Source organism: Papilio xuthus, unplaced genomic scaffold, assembly GCF_000836235.2.
Source record: "Papilio xuthus unplaced genomic scaffold, Pxut_1.1 DF828952.1, whole genome shotgun sequence".
NCBI lineage: Eukaryota > Metazoa > Arthropoda > Insecta > Lepidoptera > Papilionidae > Papilio > Papilio xuthus.
The window spans coordinates 1,009,914-1,027,552 of NW_013529697.1; the positions used below are offsets into that span (position 1 = coordinate 1,009,914).

Genomic DNA, 17,639 nt, shown 5'->3' on the forward strand with positions numbered 1-17,639 from the left:
TTGAAAAATAACATGAGCTAATCAAAATATTTATTTTATTGATACGCCTTTTTGTGTCAGTGTGTTATCTTCATATGTCTCAAGAACATCTGCTAAATGTTCATTGTCTCTAGGTTTCTTAAACTGTCTTCTCTTTTGAGAGGCCTTTTTCCTTTTCGGTGCTATCGGTTTTCTAGGTCCATGGTCTTGCATTGACTTAATACCCTGTTTTTCTAAGTATTCTTCTATTTTTGCGTCATCCATCGCATCTACAGCAGTAGCACGCCATAATTTAACGAATTCTTCATCCACCTTAAAAGAAATTGAATTTGTATTTTTAATTATTTAAAATCCACTTATTGTAATAAAAATATTGAAACTAAAAAGAACTGACATCTAATTTGGCTGTTTTATCATTATAGAATAATATTTTCTTTTTATCTGTGGGCCTAGTGATGTACAGGATTTCTTGAGCTAAATGTTTAAGAGCTCTTTCACAATGTGGCAAAGACTCCTGTACATCTTCCAATAAAATCCCTCCTAATCCCTTTAAGTCATGTTGTTTTAATAACCTGTAAAATAATAATACAAATTTAAATTGTTTTAAAATATGCAATATATTTTTTAATCATAATTTTGTACCTAAGCAATGACTTTTTATCCTTTATTTTGTAGACAGCTTTGAAAATATATTTTCCATCAGGCGTGCATTCTATCTTTGGATTATTCTGTAGAGCTTCTGTTTGTAGCCACTGTGAAAAAAAAAACATCAATCTCATAATATAATTACCCTTTATTTAGAGTTTTCAGATATCATGGCAGCTCTAAACATTATATGAGTCACTTAGGGGTGCTGGGGTGCAGCGAGAAGCGGGGTTATGTAGCACGCCAAGGAGTTTGGGCCACCAAGAATTATTGAAAATATAAAACATATGCAAAAACAATATTTTTTATGCATTAAAATGCTAACCTGTTTAACTTTGTTACCAACATCCAGTTGATTGGTTTCATCCAGCACTTCATCTAGTGTCAAGGGATGGTCGTCACCATCTTGATGTCTAGCTCTCATATGTCTCACAATACGGGCAAGCACTCCAAATCGATATGAAGAGCTGCCCGTCATTGTTTTATAGCTGGTAATATTTTTATATTATTAATATAATATATCTAGTGAAATTTATAACATTTATTATCTTTCATAACATTTCAGCTTAATCATGTTAGGAACCGTTTCTTATGGATGTTATTAGTAAAAACCATGAAGGTTTAAAGTTAGACAAATACTGTCTTCTCAGTGACTTTTATACAGAATACTTTGTGTGGGTCATAAAATGTATACTCACTTCGTAGCATCAATCTTAGGCTGTGCATTAACAGAGCTTGATGACTTTGATTTGGACTTCTTAGACTCATCTTTAAATTGGGAGTCATCTCTCTTCTTCTTTTCTATACTGTAAAGAATATGTTTCATAAAAATCAATAGAAAAGAAATTTAATACTAGCTTAAAAACAGACCTAAAATATTAGTTATATGGTTACTAAGGAGACTTTAATATTTGGTGAGTGACCATATCTTTATAATTTAAATGTCAATGTCACATAAAAGTAATTGTTGACAAGCAAACACAATATCAGAGGATAAATTATCTAATTTCACCTTTTATTAGATAATTCATTAGGGTTTCCGTTTTAAGATTAATGATAATTGGCAATAAAGTATTGTAACGGGTGGGAGCGAGAGAAAAGTGAAAGTGGCTGTCGTCGTATGTGAACAAAATAACGCTAGTGGTCTATTAGTAAGGATGTAGTGCGTACCTTGGCGTTGCGAGTGCCTTTTTCTTAAACGCCTCCCTTTCGCGTAACAGTGCTGGATCCATATTTAATCACCAATAGTCCCAATATTCCACAAAAAGTACGTAATTTACAATATACTTATTTATTATTTAGTTTATAAGCAATCAATCATTTCTCTTTGGCATTTGAATTGAAAGGTTTGTCAAATTGCCAATCAAGAAAACAAGGCAAAAGGCAACTATCTGCTTGACATGTGTCACTTTTGCTTAAATTTTAATTTTATAGTTTGCTATCTTGGTGTTTGGCCAGCACGTTAAACTTTTTGTTTTATTCTTAATGTCCCGCTTAAATTAGAATACCAAAGTGGTGGTGCGACTTTTAAAAAAACAGTTTAAAATAGGCCTCAGTTATTATTTAAACCTAAGTAACATCCAAAAATATTTATTTACATAACCCTTTTAAAAATAATCGCACTATACCAGATCAGATTATATTTGTTTTTTATTATTCTCTACTAAGTACTATTTTTCGCACTCTTATTAGGTATAAACTTGCGATCCTAAAATTTCATTTTTTTTAAATCGTCCCGTCCGGTCATAATAAGTGTCCGAGTTCTATCCTGTCGCAAAGTAGGGGAGTTTAAAACCAAGTCTAACTAAAGTGGCCAATAAGCCTTACCATATATCTTTGAATTTATACGCAGATGTTTTGAAGGGTGCATTACAATGTTTTCCTTCACCGTAAAATATCGGATAAATGTTTTATTAATTGAGTTGCAAAATTTACTTGTAATCTACAAGTCCTTGGTTCGCCCTTAACCACTGTGCCACCGACCCTCCACACTACAATTTTTGCTTATTAATTTTATCATCAAAATTAGCTTATTATAAAAGACTGTTTTTTTCGTCTGGAACCACATAAAAAACGAGTCCTTAAAATGCCCTAGAATGACTTTGTCCTCTATTATCTTTTTGAATCGTCTTATTTTTGTAGTATTTTTAAATTAATGTCAGATCTCTCTGTCAGGTAGTTGCAAAACCATTCAATGAGCTATAAAAGCTTTAGATGTTTGAAATATGCTTATATTCTAGATCCGCCATGATTGCGTCGAAAAAAAAATTAAATCGTTAATAATTCAAACAAAACCATTTTAATAGGCACCCCGAACGGGATTGTCAATTATGTTAATGTTTTAATTTATTGCTATAGGCTATTGACAAAATAATAATTTTGCAGTATTTAAATGTTAATTCGTAGCGGACGGTTACTGTCAAACGAGTTTCGATTGGCGGGAGATCATTTCGACTTTCGCGCGGCTAAACCTCCGAACCGAGTCCGAACTGTCACAGTGTTTGCCTTCGCGGCGTTGAGTGGACGTTGTAACCTTCAATGTAAGTAAATTTCATCGTATTATTGTAAACACGTTTGAAATTACATATATTTTTCCTTTATGTATTTCAATTATGAATACATATTCGTTTTAATTTGCCAATATTAAAGTTTAACCGATTTTGACACAGATAAAAAAATCACTTTCAATTTCCTATACAATTTATTTGGTCAATACAATAACTTTTTTAATGATCTTATAAGATCTTGTTTCAACAAGTAAAAACTTATAACGTGTTCTAATTCCAAAAAAGCTCATATTAGTTTTAAGAAAACATCAAAACGAATATTGGAAAATTATATTTTACGGATTATTAATTTATATTTTACCGGTTTTATCGATGTTAAAGGAAAGTGATCGTTATCCCCAAGTATTGAAATCAGGTTTATTTTTCAGATGTTATCATTTATTTCACATTTCATATCTGTCAATAACCGATAAAAACAAAGTATGTAAACAATAAATATGTTTCAAGGTAATGCAGAAAACATTTACAATATTAGATTTTAAGGCGTCGGCAAATGATTATAAAATGAAATTTTCCTTTATTTCAAATATTTTTAACAGTATTCTTAAAGTATGTATGAAATATATAGAAGAAAGTGGTCTAATTACTGGCGTAAAATCCAAAGACATCGCTTATCAATGTTATTGATTTGTCAGGACATGAATACTTTAACAACACTTTATCCTATCATTTTCGCAAGATATAATATCTCGGGGTCTAGCACGAAAATTTGCGACAAATTATTCGTGTCGACATTTAGAGATTAGTTTCGAGACAGATAATAAGATCAAGAAAATCATCCATTATTAAGGAGTTAGATTGTAGGCGTTTTTTACTTCTTTCTTAGGAAGACACCGCTACTCTAATATTAAAGGTGCCTTGGAACAAGACGTATAAATTTAACCTGGGCTCGTCCGTTTTTACGACCTACACCTATATTATGTAACCTCTTTGGCCGAATAAAAATAAATATATAAGGTTTTAAAAAGGTTAGAAGTGAACGAAAACGATATAGATTAGATGTCGATATATAATTTTGCTCTGAAAAGTAAATGACATAGATTGTAATTCACTCGCTGAGACGCTCCTATTAATAAGTTTTTAACTAATTCGTTACGTTTTTTATAAAGTAGTAGCAAACTATCCTTGTCGTTATGCGAAAGATAACGCACATTTTTTCGTTAAACTTTCGGTAAATGACAATTTTTCTGATACACCAATATCCCCAAACACGTTTAACAAAGCCACAAAATATAACTAACAGGTAAACTTTGACCAAAAATATGATTGTTTACTCTTACTGCATAGTTAACAAGTTACCATTAGGTAAATGCTGAAAACATAAAACATTATATTGAAAAGGAGTAGCGACTCGTAACAAATAAATGTAAGTTTTTCAAGCATACTGTAGTTATTTAGAGTAATAACCGCTGTGTAGAAAGATATGGAAAAAAAAGGAAAAATGTATGCAGTACATATCTGAGACATGAAACTTTTCTGTTTGTACTCAGCAAGTTTTCTATGCCCGGTTGGTAGCTATTGTTCCTAGGGAAAACAGACCGCGTTTAGAGAAAACGCGACGACTGCCAACTACTAAATCTGTATAACAAATATACGAGTAGGACATAAAACAATGAAACGCAGATAGTTTAATGGATACGGATTACCTAGCGGTCGTAGGTTCGAATCCCGCCATTCGTCCATTGTGAACTATATTATAACTATTAGAACTTAATTTAAAAAAATAAAAAAAACTATGATATCAGTTGTCTCAGAGTGGGATTAAATGTTTTTTTCCTTTACCCATATGACATTGACACATAGAGAGGAAAGTCGCGTTGGCTTTGATCGGCCTTTGTAGGTCCATCAAGGCTCTGAATTTATCGATAATTGTTTCTTGTATCTCGTTCCGTACTATTCTTACGGAATAGTAACAAGATTTCATTAATACGATACAGAAATTAAAGCGCAAAGGGTCGTTAGCATTAGTAACCGCTAAATTAACATAATGTAGATGACCAAATGTTTTTAATAATGAGGCAATATAACTTATTATACGTAAATGCTAATATAGGTTAACATCTCTTAATGCCTTTATTCTCTTTTTATGACAGGGCCAGTAAAACATTTAAGCTTTATCAATTTTCATCGAACTATAACTTCTATTGTTTATTCTTCCATTATTACGTCGCTTTCGAGCAGTCCATTCTCCTGATTCTGACCTACCCGACTGATCCCTCTACCTTAATTTCAAACTCTTCTTATCTTTTGAGGCCGTATAGTCAATTTTTTAGACTGTCTTTTTAGCTGTCCTGATGTGATTTTGTTGTAACTACTAAACAATTGCGTTTGTAATGATGGTTGCATTTTCGTTTCAGAGTGTTACAGCCATGGAGGTTCGTAGACGGCAACTTATCAACATCTTCTGTATATTAATAGTAGTAGGATGGTAAGTGTTTTTATCGTGATTTACTACGCTATATTACATCCAAGTATTTTCTACTTTATGTTTGGTATAAAGTTTACCTATTAGCATTGCCATGTTCTTTTATCTTTTTCAAGAAAAAACGTTAATTACTTTGACAAAATAAATAAACAATGGTCGACATATTTTGTACAAAAGAACACATTCCAACGAACTAGCCAGTATATGTTGGCATTTCTATGAGTCGTAGAAAACAAAGCGAAATTACGCTTCGCTCACGCAATCGTGAAATTAAATATCGTTATATACATTTCAATAAGTACAAATATTCAAGTAAACATTCTATTATGTATATACATTTTTTTAATGTTTATTCATTGCAGTTTGTATCATTTTCTTGCAAATTCCTGATGACATTAATACATTCTTTACAATTTTTTCGAGATTAATCCACACCTACTTAAATAAAGTTGCAATTCAATATTCTATCTCTGTTTTTCTCATAGAGTCTGAGAGAGAAAGATGCGATAGTAAGGTTCAATTCCTACTATTGTTGAATACACGGCGGTATCAATTGGTTATTGATTTAAGTCAGCAGTTTGCGATGACACTTGACTTTGACAGATCAAGCGGTACCATCAAACGCATCAGAACAGATTCTGATGCGTTTGATGGTACCGCATTCAATGATTTATTACTTTATCAAATTTGTTACTCATTTACAATTCTTAGCATGAGTTTATTTTCAAAAATACCGACAACATTAAGATAATAGAAACGAGACACAACAAAGCATGATTTTATGGCTTATTTATAGAGTTAGAACTATGTAAGGAAGTGATTTGTATATATGTATTTGTACTTTACAAAACATACTTCATTAATTTGCCAGCAATTACACTATACTTGATCTAGACGCGCTTCAATAGTTGCCGTTGGACTATTGTTTTTTTTTTTATAAGAGAAGGGGGCAAACGAGCAGCGGGAGCACCGCGGTGTACATTTAACCCATTTACTCGATATATTTTTTTTAAGTGTGAACACTGAAGATGAAAAGTCTCCATGGAAGTGGGAATGTGAGAACAGCAAGTGTGTAAAGTCCCTCTACGATCCTGCGAGCAAGGAGCCTGCACTCAGTCTGGAGGCTTGCAAGATGTTCTGCAATGAATATGGTATATTATTTCTTCAAAAATCAAGCAGTTGTGTTAGTGTTATTGTTTTCGCTATGAGAGAAGAGATAAAAGAAGATCGGAAGCAAAGCGATAAAGTTGTGGGGCTGTTATCGATCGACTACACCTAGCTATTAGTGTAATACTCTTGTTCTTTAGTGATTTTTAATTGTTTTTTTAACATAGATTATGTTTGCAGGTCTCCTGTGGCCGCGGCCCACTGGTGAGACAAATCTAGGCAACTTTTTGTCAAAGATTAACATCAACAACATTGATATGCAGATCCCGAAACGTGGCAGATCTGATTCCTTGTTGGATGAAGCTGGACAAGTATGATTATTATTTGTGTAATATTTATTATAACATTGCCAACATTATCTTTGGAATCAGCAGAAAAAAAATATAGTTTAAAAACTAAAAAAGATGCATATAGTTGCACGCAATATTTTTAATTTTGTACTCGTGGCGTTTTTGTTTGATAATTTTTTTAAAGACGATATTAATCTGACTTCCAGATGTTAAAAATACGTAAAAGAATCTTTACATTCTCTCTCTGTCCTTTTTTATATTTTCTGATTTTTTTTACAAGATTACTAGAGACAAGATTTGTAGAGTTTTTTTTTGTACAAGTAAAGACGTCTACAGACTCTCCGTACACTTTTTTGCATATATTTCTTATGCTAAATGACAATAGAGATTTTCCAGTATATAATATAATATTTTTTTTTATTTCTTCTAGAGGTTTAGACAGATCGTTTCTCTAGCATTGCCTACTGGCATGTCGGCTAAAGCTAGCGGCAAAGCTCTTACTATTTTCATTGTCAATGATAATCCAGATATTAAAGGTGAGTTACGAAGACGACTTACGTAGTAGAATGATTTTATAAAACTGGTCGTAAATAATTTCTGAATTTAAAAAAAAAAAACATATAGAATGGTTAATCTTTGCTACTATATGTTTTAATTGTCAAAGCAAAAGTAGTCATTCGTCTTAAAAAAAAACAAATACATGTTCTTATACGTCAGTTGAAATTCACGTTTAACCTGTATTTTTATATTGAAACTATAATATTAATAAAGAAGATGTGATTAAAGAGTAATGAATCGAATATTTTATATTCGTAGTTGCAGTATTCGTCAGATATTTGCAACGGCCTTGCATTTTGCTATGCGGATACGACCGTGAAGTGTTTGTCGAACACAAGTTGCAAAATTTAATCACAACAATAAATGAAAGAGAGATAAAATTCCAAACCACCAGTATCTCCACCTGTATTGTCTAAAACGAACTATAACTTTCAAGCTATATTAAACTCTCTAGTAATATTAATATAATCTGAAATTAAGTAACTCTATTTGTACTTATGATAAAACGGGTCAGTGACTTTTGGTATTTGATTGCTATTTCGGTAATGACACAATCAAGTAAAGACTATTTCACACAGACTTGTCGTTGTTTAGTTTTTTTTTTATTAAATAACTGTCAACTTTTTTTTTTAAACAAAAGGGGGCAATCGAGCAGCTTTCTATTGTAAACAAATATTAGCAATATCTATATAAAATTTTTAATTTGTTTTTTTTCTATGCTTTTCTAATTGAGAAGAAAAAATCACTTCTTTACGCGATTTGAATGGAAAACTGTATGAATGTGGAAGAAGCGAGATAGGTGTGACCGCGTTTAATAGAAATCTTTAATCTCTGCCTACCCCTGTAGGTTACGGGCTTAAGTTGTATTGTTTTTACTATGTTATCAATTTGTTTATAGAATTTTCATTGGAAATGGACGAGAGTTATACACTACGCATCTCGTCGATGTCTAGTGAGCGTGTGAATGCTACTATCACTGGCAACACTTTCTTCGGCGTAAGACACGGACTGGAGACTCTGTCACAACTTATAGTCTACGATGATATCCGTGATCATTTATTGGTAAGTCTATACATTTGTCATTGTAATCCTTGGCAATATAAACGCTCAAATTTATGAAAAATGTTACTATAAATGCTTGGATGTATTGATTTTTGGTAAAGCGAAAGTCAAGACCGGCTGAAAAATAAAAGAAAATTAACTAGAGATCGTATAGGTGAAGTCACTGGCAACACCTACTTGTGAAAATATCAAATACTAGCGCCAGTGACTCCGTCAGCGCGCAGTAAAAAAAACTTAAGTAGCCTGTGTGTTCTTTCAGACTATGTTCCACATCTATTTCAAATTTCAGCGTGATTCAATTAACCGTTCGGGAGATATCTTTTAACAAACATCCATCCATCCAAACATTCAAATTTATAATAGTAGTAAGATTAATAAGATGTGTAATTCACACAATGTTTAAGGTATACATTGAAACCTATATAAGTAATAAAATAAGCTGTCACATTTTAATTACTAGGCCAACACCATTATAGAATACATCGTGCTATTTCTATTTACGGTTTAAAACTGGATCACGTACGTAACTTAGTAGGGCTTCTTCACTTAACGAATTATTAGACGCCCTACTCGCGTGGGCGACAAGTGGCCTTAATATTTCAGTGTGAACGCTGCTTAAGGTTTGACATTTAAATAAGCAATGAGTGTCTCTGCGGACTACCAATGTCAGGACGTTAGAACATATTTATTTACATTAGGTGACATTAGTACAGCTTTCGATGTTTTTATTTTATGTATGTTATACCTATATAATACGATGACAAGTTCAGTAACAAAAAAGTATCTATTTCTTTTTTTATACTCTTTTGTATACCTGGCATATTGAAGTTAAAAGAAAATCAAAATAACAACTCTTTTTAAATATAGTTCGCTAACAATTATCGATGAGTAAAAAAAGTAACCGGTTAGAGATCGTTGACTCTTTTATTTGGTCGTGTTTTGCGTTCAATTTGAATAAGCAACAAAATCCTATATGTAAATTGGTCGCGTTGACATTTTATTGTGATTGAGAAAAAAAATGTTCGGCGGGAATAAAGATTGGCGCCATTTTTGATTTGTCATGAACGGAATATATTATACGGGATGTTTTATTTTATGTATAAGCGAGTTACATTTACATGTATCTTTACATTTAATTGAGATTCATTTAATTATTAATTAACAGTCTCTTAGTGTAAATTTCTCATACTTCACGATTTACTAGAAATAGCTCTCTCCTGTGTTAATTCAAAAGTTATTTTTAATCACAGCACAAATAATACATTTTAGGAACTTGTTTATTATGCTAATTCATGTGTTTTATTCACCAACAATATCTCAATTAAAATATATAGAGAAGAAAGGATTCGACTAAACACTTCTGTAGTAATTTGCTTCTTTTCACGGTTTAATGCATAAACAATAGATTAATAATAGTTAAGCGCCATTCCTTACAACTTACGTTATAACAAGCAATACGTATAATTTTATAAGTAAATAAAAATGTTGTCATGCAATTGTTTAAAAAACTATGCAGAACATATTTACAAGTAGCGCTCTAAAATTTAAAAAGTAAAAAGATGTACATTTTTTAAAGAATGTGTTCATGTAATTACAGATCGTAAGAGATGTGTACATCACAGACAAACCGACGTACCCTTACCGCGGGATCCTGCTCGACACAGCGAGGAATTACATCGACGTTGACATTATCAAATCTACCATTGGTAAGATTTTACTGACTTTTACTTACTCTTACGGTTAGATGGGGGGGGGGGGGGGGGGGGAAGATTAGGATTTTTTTTATTCCAATGGTAATGTTACTAGCTAGCGAATGGAAGAAACTGACTAAAGCCATTCCTTGCCATATTTTCTTTCTTCTGCAAATATATGATTATTACAGATGCATCTGCGACGGTGAAGTTGAACGCCTTCCATTGGCACATCACTGACAGCCAGAGCTTCCCGTTTGTGATGGACAGCAGGCCCAATCTCAGCAGACTGGGAGCTTACAGCCCTAGTAAGGTGAGACAGTTTTGTCACACTTATATTTCTCGCACTAAGGGCCTCCTGTGTGAGACATGACAACGCATTATTAATTTATTACGCAACTAGCTGTCGCCTGCAACTCCGTCCCCTAGAAATTATTAAAAAAACTTAATTAGTAGTCTGTGTGTTCTTCCAGGCCATCTACAGTTATACCAAATTTTAGCGACATCCATTCAGCCGTTTTGGAGATACCTTGTAACAAAGATCCATCCATACATCCAAACATTCGCATTTATAATATTAGTATTATATCATAAACATATTACTTTATAACAGTTTAGTAATAATTATAGTTAATTTTCTAAGATTGCGTTTCCAGGTGTATACGAAGAAGATAATAAAAGAGATAGTAGAGTACGGTCTGGTGCGCGGAGTGCGCGTCATACCAGAGTTTGATGCGCCTGCGCATGTCGGCGAGGGATGGCAGGACACAGACCTCACTGTCTGCTTTAAGGTATGCTTCTTTTAGTACTATTTCTCTTTTCTCTACCAATCCCCTTCTATCATTCTGTTATATGATTTTTACAACCCTCCTTTGACTAATTAAAGGTAGAAATGTCTCGTCTACCAGAAATTGTTGCTTTTATATTCATTTAATATGATACAGAAGTAGCAAAATTTGAACTGTAAATGTATTAAGTATCCTTAATTAAGACCAATTCCACTAGCGCGACTAATAAATGTCAGTAAAGAAAACGAGTTTTAAGAAAACAACGCCCACGGTTTGTGGGCGTTGTCAGCTGATAATCTAGTTTTCGTCTAGAGGGAGCTTACCATTAATATGGTCTTATTCTCTAGGGGGAGGGGGCGAAGGGGACAGCTGCTCCTTTCTACCTCTTTCTGCCCTTGAGTTTACTATATGATATTTGTAGGCGGAACCCTGGTCGACGTATTGTGTGGAGCCTCCCTGCGGCCAACTCAACCCGACCAAGGAGGAACTTTATGATGTGCTGTTTGACATTTACAAAGAAATGGCAGGTCAGTCATACTGCATTTCCATTTTTTTAGTCTACTACATTTATACTACCTATAGCAGTCGTGTCCCACTAGTTTAGTGGAAAAGTGCCTTATTTTTTTTTAAAAGATAGGTAAATAATGGTGATGTGTTTGTACAGAGGTGTTCAAGACGACGGACGTGTTCCACATGGGCGGGGACGAGGTGAGCGAGCGCTGCTGGAACAGCTCGGCGCAGATCCGCAGCTTCATGCTGCAGAACCGCTGGGACCTCGACAAGGCCAGCTACCTCAAGCTCTGGAACTACTTCCAGACCAAGGCGCAGGACAAGGCTTACAAGGTAATGACTACCGGCCTCGAAATAAAAAAAAACTTAATTATGCGTTCTTCCACACTGTGTTCTACGTCTGTGCCAACTTACATCGAGATCCGTTGAGTTGTTCTGGAGATACATTCTAAACAAAATCCATCTATCCATACATCCAAACTTTCGTATTTATAATATAAGGAAGATTTATACCTCTCTCTCTCTCACTCTGATTGTCTTTTTCTCTTCCTCTCTCTGTCACACAGTCGGTGTCCACGTGACCCGGTTACACCTATATTTTGAGATATCGATGAGTGAAAATGTATTATTTGTTACTTTTTCCAGGCATTCGGCAGGAGGCTGCCTCTCATACTGTGGACCAGCACTTTGACTGACTACAGTCATATTGAGAATTTCTTAGATAAAGACGACTACATTATACAGGTATAATTTATTTTTACTTTTAACTATTTGAGGTTATGTTTGGCATAAATTGCCGAATTGCTAACTACATAAATATTTGTGTTAAAAAGTATTTAATGTTTTAAATGACTAGGTATGGACGACAGGACAGGACCCTCAGATCTCAAATCTACTGAAGAAGGGCTACCGGCTGATATTGTCTAATTACGATGCCTTGTACTTTGACTGCGGCTACGGAGCTTGGGTCGGCACAGGTAAGATACAGGATGTTCCTAATACTAACATTTCATTTATCTTTATCATGTTGCGCAGTTTGCGCGCAAGTTTAATTCAACTATTCTATATCCGGGAGCGCAGCAGTCCACTCAGAGTTGTTTTTTCCAGTTTGCCACATTTTAATAAAAAAAAATTGACTCGAACTTATTAATATTTTTATTAGATTTTAAAATTTTTACACGGACTAATTGTATTATAGGAAATACTCTTTGATTTAATTAAAATATATCGGGTTATGATAAACTATAGGTGTATGTTTTTATTATTCTTAATATCAATTAGTCTGTTTTTGTGTTTGTATTATGTATTTCTCAAGAAGGGTTTGAGAAACATTTTAAACCGATGTATGAATGTAGAAGCGAGAAGTGTGTCAGAATCGCGCCAAATGGAAATCCGTGGTCTCTGCCTGCCCATCTGGGTTACGAGCGTGAGTTATATTGTTGTATAACATATAAATGCGTCAGGTAACAACTGGTGCTCGCCGTACATCGGCTGGCAGAAGGTGTACGAGAACCGGCCCAAGGACATGGCGAGGGAGTACTCTCATCTCATACTCGGTACGTATATCTCGTTTCTGTATTTAAATACAAACGGATTTATGTAACGATTAGCAATTGCCGAATTAGTGTAACTTCCCAATAGTGATATTTTCAAATCGGTTGTATAGTTTCGATGCCTTTTCAATGCAAACAAACAATCAAATCTTTCCTTTTTATAACATTTATTTCATGATTGCATATTTTAATAAGTAACCTTTAATATGCCCATAAACTTCAGCTACCTTCCAGTGAAAGTCACGTTAAAATCGGTCCAGCCGTTCCGGAGATTAACCGGAACAGTTGACCCGAACTGACAGAGACAAAAATAGTTTTTTTCGTTATATGTAAAGTATTATATATCACACACAGGAATGATTATTTTTATTACAATAAAACATACAGACACACCAAAAGAGATATGGGATTAATATCCACTGAGTTACACAGGCGGGGAGGCGGCGCTGTGGACGGAGCAGGCGGACTCTAGCAGCGTGGAGGGGCGACTGTGGCCGCGCGCCGCCGCACTCGCTGAGCGCCTCTGGTCTGAACCCGACACCGACTGGAGCCAGGCCGAGCACAGGATGCTGCACATGAGGTACACATCTACAGACATCCCATCACGTCACTATACCTACTTTTAGACATTATTAATTAGAATCATTTGGCACAAATGGCGCGCTTTTGTTAAAATGTCAAGTGTCAGAATGAATAGTGAGGGGACATAAACGTTGACATTTTAATAAGGCTAGTGTTGCGCCAGTACACCGGCACAATGTCGGATTTTCTTGCTAAGTGTACCCACTGAGAAGGTCAGAGCCTACCTTGTGTCAGAGATGACTAGGCCATAGTCAACCAAGCTGGCTCAGTGCGGGTTGAGAGACTCGATAGAATTGTACGGCGTGTGGGTATTAGCCCCCTTTTCCACTAACGTTACAAATTAATTTGAATTATTTTCTTTGTTACAGGGAGCGTTTAGTTCGCATGGGATACAAACCCGAATCGCTAGAACCTACGTGGTGCTATCAGAATGAGGGATATTGCTACAATTAAACTTTTACATTGAATTTGTATTAGCTTTCTATTTTGTAGTACGCGGCAGAGATTATTCTTATATTTAAGTTGGCCGACTGCAATTATTTTTACAATTTTGTATTTGTATTTCTTTTTCTAGATTACTTATGTAATGTATTGTAGTATGATACAGTGAATGATATAAATATATATTATTCGTTTAAAAGTATGGAATTTTTTGTTGTTTACGAGGATATTAAAGATTATGAATAAAGTATAAGCTTCTTATCTAAGGATCTTTGACTTTTATTTCTACAAGTAGTACTAAATCATCTAAAGCGCCGTCTCAAGAATATTGGAGGTTGTTTAAAGAACACAAAATATCAATGGTAAGTTTCTATTGGACAAAATGTTGACTATTAATACATCCAATTGGATTATAACGACAATTTTCTGGTCTACAATAAATTTAGGTCTAAGAATTCCTTTAAACGAATTATCAAATAAATCTTAATGTCACAAAGTACAGCTACACCGCTGATCACTGTTGATGATTATAAGATTTTTCTTTTTGAATATAGTCGTACATAACCCATGAGTCCCGTCTATTTAACAGTTCATTCATGTTCAAAATATACGTTTTTATTTCTTTTATTGCAAATACGTTTTTTTTTCTAAAAGCGATCACATGTCATTATGTGTGGCTGAAAGACACTGAAACTTTTGCCATTAAAACAAAAAAATAGGTTGAACGAAGTTGTCAACTTGACGTTTGTCATCTACTTGTCATTGTCAGTTGCCAAATTTATTTACTTTTACAATCTGTAGTCTGCCTGCTTTCTAAATTTTATTGATTGTATTTTTAAATAGTAAATATTTTGCATTAAAGCAGCATTCAAAATGAGTTGCTTTGAGAACGTAAATTTACCTAACTGCGTGTGGTTTGATGGGGGTGACAAACGAAATACTGTAGCTTCGATTTTGGCTGGTGTTTTGGTATGTATTTCCATGAATCATTGGTAGCAAAATGGGTGCGATTACCACTTTGTGTTCTCGTTTTAAAACATTTACTCAATATTGACATGTGTCGTGTGTTTGGTACCGTAAAAAGGCAATCTGCCCGAGAATCGTTTAAACACTGTTTTTATATGATTAAAAGTAAGTAAAATGTTTAGATGAAAGTTAAAAATGTCTCGTAGATATCATGTTATACAGTATTCTACTAACGTTAATAATTACTGTCATGTAAGATTTTTTTTGTTTGCTATGAAAATTTAGTATATCCTGTGTCCTGGGAACAAAAGTGTAAAAACATGTTTTACCTGTATCTACTTAAAATATCTCTAAGCATTAAACCATCTATTCATCACACCTTATCTGAATTATCTTTATCTAAGCAGCCCTTTGTTTGGAGCAAAGTTTTAGATTAAGTTTGCATATATTTCTTCTTTGTTCTAAATAAATATAGAATAATAACCTAAGCAGTATACTATTAATAAATTTTAAGATTTTTGTAACAAAAAGTGTTTTATTATAGAATACCTACATATCTGTCTATCAGTCTGTATATCTTGCTGTAATGCCATGTTTTTTGGGGTAAACTGCTTAGTGATAGGACTTTGGCTGGAAGGTGGCTGATGTGTCAGGGAATATAGGCTGTAGATTATGCTAGAAGTGATATTAATATATTACATATTATTTCTATTTAGCTATCTCTGGGATTTTATCTTGTATTTAATATATAATTTTGCATGTTTGATTGTTTTACTATTACAGTTCTTTGCGGGCTGGTGGTTCATCATAGATGCAGCGTCAGTGTATCCCGGAGATCTCCCCAATGCATCTCATGTGTGTGGTGTTATGGCAACACTCTCACTGGTCATGGTTAATTCTGTCTCCAATGCTCAGGTGAATAAAGATTCAAGTTCATTTAAAATAACTTTTAGATTAATGTTAAGGAAAACTAAATGGCTTCTATTATATAAGGTTATTGAAGTCTTGCAGTATATTGTTTTTTTTTCATCATTGCATTCCTGATTTTTGTACATGAAATAATGAAAGAAAAATTGTACACATAGCTGTGAAGACACACAAGAATGTGAAGTAGCCTAACCCTTGTTAGGCCGCCATGTTTGACTAAGGTTTTATAAAGTTTATAGAGCTAACAACATGCTCATGTTATTTCCAGGTCCGTGGTGACACCTACACAGGTGGGTGCATGGGCCCGCGTGGCGCTCGTCTCTGGCTGTTTATGGGATTTGTTGTAGGGTTCGCCTCCCTTATCTCAGCCTGTTGGATCCTCTTTGCTAATTATGTTAATGCTGGTAAGTTTTACATTCAAATATAAAAAAGAAAACTAACAACAGGTCTGGCAATGTTCAGCCATAACATCTGTTAGCGTTTATAACCTTCTTTGGATTGTATACAAAGGAGATGATACTACTATTACTTAATTCAGCCAGGATGTTTCCGTCTTAAGCAATATGTCATTTCAAGTGATAATGTCATATTAAAAAGTTTCTACTATAGTTTGTTTATAAAATTGTTATGGAAATCACAAATATTGTCGATGAATTGATGTCTGTTTTCATATTGTCGAAATAATTATTACTTTATATGATTTTATTTGTTACATTTCAGGGAGCAACAAGCATACATGGCCCGGTGTGAGCTTGTTCATGCAAAACGCATTTATATTTGCGGGCTCCCTCGTCTTCAAGTTCGGCCGCACCGAGGATGTTTGGGGATAAGATTACTCTAAAGTTTTATTATCTGTGACTACAAACATATTACAGATTCAAAAATAAGATGTTTAAAATTTAATTTATGTTAAAAGATCATTTAACTTGTTTATTGCGATTACCTTTATTTTTGTATGGATTTCATTTGTAAACTCGGTTGTGTGTATGTGAGTGTGTAAGCTTAGTAAGTCACAAAATAATATACAATTAGTTAACAATAAAACAAAGTGTATTATTAACATTTTGCACTATAAAACATTACATGCATCATTGTAATTAATAAAAAGTGTGAGATCTAATTTTCTTTTAAATTAATTACATAAATTACAGTAGAAAATTTAAATTTATTTTATAGCAACATTATAATATGTTAAGAATACTTGCTGTCAGAGGAACATTAATCGTTTTCTTTATTTTGGCTAGCGAAGTATTTTGTAAAGTACTAATTTTGTGTTATTTAAAAAATCATTGTGTAGTTAAAGAATTTCAAATAAAACAATACAGATTATATAAGTATTATATTTACATTAAGAAATACAAATAACATTATCTTCAAATTAAAAATATTTAGTAAGATTCCTAGTAAATTGGATCTTATTATGAAAGTTGGAAATGTTTGTCAAACATTGTGTATGTGAAATAAATAATTATTCCTTTGGTGTCTGTT

At 33.6% G+C, this 17,639-nt stretch overlaps 3 protein-coding genes across 4 annotated transcripts; 2 read left to right on the plus strand and 1 right to left on the minus strand.

Annotated features, from left to right (window-relative positions):
* Window positions 1–13: 13 nt before the first annotated feature.
* Window positions 14–1,886, minus strand: TfIIEbeta (transcription factor IIEbeta). The gene is made up of 6 exons (XM_013323690.1): window positions 1,795–1,886; window positions 1,323–1,430; window positions 950–1,112; window positions 622–731; window positions 374–551; window positions 14–291 (listed from the first exon to the last, which is right to left on the minus strand). The coding sequence occupies exons 1-6, from the start codon at window positions 1,854–1,856 to the stop codon at window positions 31–33; spliced, it is 882 nt and encodes a 293-aa protein (XP_013179144.1). The 5' UTR covers window positions 1,857–1,886; the 3' UTR covers window positions 14–30.
* Hexo1 (beta-hexosaminidase 1) lies at window positions 1,873–14,527 on the plus strand. 2 transcript variants are annotated; one of them, XM_013323669.1, is made up of 16 exons: window positions 1,873–1,891; window positions 5,549–5,619; window positions 6,631–6,767; window positions 6,964–7,094; window positions 7,504–7,609; window positions 8,530–8,693; window positions 10,291–10,399; window positions 10,576–10,697; window positions 11,041–11,175; window positions 11,594–11,699; window positions 11,837–12,015; window positions 12,328–12,426; window positions 12,539–12,659; window positions 13,146–13,238; window positions 13,668–13,815; window positions 14,186–14,527. In XM_013323669.1, the coding sequence occupies exons 2-16, from the start codon at window positions 5,561–5,563 to the stop codon at window positions 14,268–14,270; spliced, it is 1,794 nt and encodes a 597-aa protein (XP_013179123.1). In that variant the 5' UTR covers window positions 1,873–1,891; window positions 5,549–5,560; the 3' UTR covers window positions 14,271–14,527. The 2 variants fall into 2 exon arrangements, with proteins under 2 accessions (XP_013179123.1, XP_013179115.1); XM_013323661.1 differs by lacking the exon at window positions 1,873–1,891 and adding an exon at window positions 3,041–3,164.
* Window positions 14,528–15,026: 499 nt separating this feature from the next.
* Window positions 15,027–17,633, plus strand: LOC106124306 (transmembrane protein 50A). Its single transcript, XM_013320838.1, has 4 exons — window positions 15,027–15,227; window positions 16,008–16,139; window positions 16,420–16,555; window positions 16,872–17,633. Exons 1-4 carry the CDS (start codon window positions 15,132–15,134, stop codon window positions 16,979–16,981), a joined length of 474 nt encoding a protein of 157 aa, XP_013176292.1. The 5' UTR covers window positions 15,027–15,131; the 3' UTR covers window positions 16,982–17,633.
* Window positions 17,634–17,639: the final 6 nt, after the last annotated feature.

Excerpts from the sequence above, each read along its gene's own strand:
- LOC106124306 (XM_013320838.1), top strand. The coding sequence starts at position 15,132 with ATGAGTTGCTTTGAGAACGTAAATTTACCTAACTGCGTGTGGTTTGAT. Across the intron at positions 15,228-16,007 it reads CGATTTTGGCTGGTGTTTTG|TTCTTTGCGGGCTGGTGGTT; the intron begins GTATGTATTTCC and ends TTACTATTACAG. Across the intron at positions 16,140-16,419 it reads ATTCTGTCTCCAATGCTCAG|GTCCGTGGTGACACCTACAC; the intron begins GTGAATAAAGAT and ends TGTTATTTCCAG.
- Hexo1 (XM_013323669.1), top strand. The coding sequence starts at position 5,561 with ATGGAGGTTCGTAGACGGCAACTTATCAACATCTTCTGTATATTAATA. Across the intron at positions 6,768-6,963 it reads GATGTTCTGCAATGAATATG|GTCTCCTGTGGCCGCGGCCC; the intron begins GTATATTATTTC and ends TTATGTTTGCAG. Across the intron at positions 10,400-10,575 it reads CATTATCAAATCTACCATTG|ATGCATCTGCGACGGTGAAG; the intron begins GTAAGATTTTAC and ends TGATTATTACAG.
- TfIIEbeta (XM_013323690.1), bottom strand. The coding sequence starts at position 1,856 with ATGGATCCAGCACTGTTACGCGAAAGGGAGGCGTTTAAGAAAAAGGCA. Across the intron at positions 552-621 it reads GATAAAAAGTCATTGCTTAG|GTTATTAAAACAACATGACT; the intron begins GTACAAAATTAT and ends ATTATTTTACAG. Across the intron at positions 292-373 it reads ATAAAACAGCCAAATTAGAT|GTGGATGAAGAATTCGTTAA; the intron begins GTCAGTTCTTTT and ends ATTTCTTTTAAG.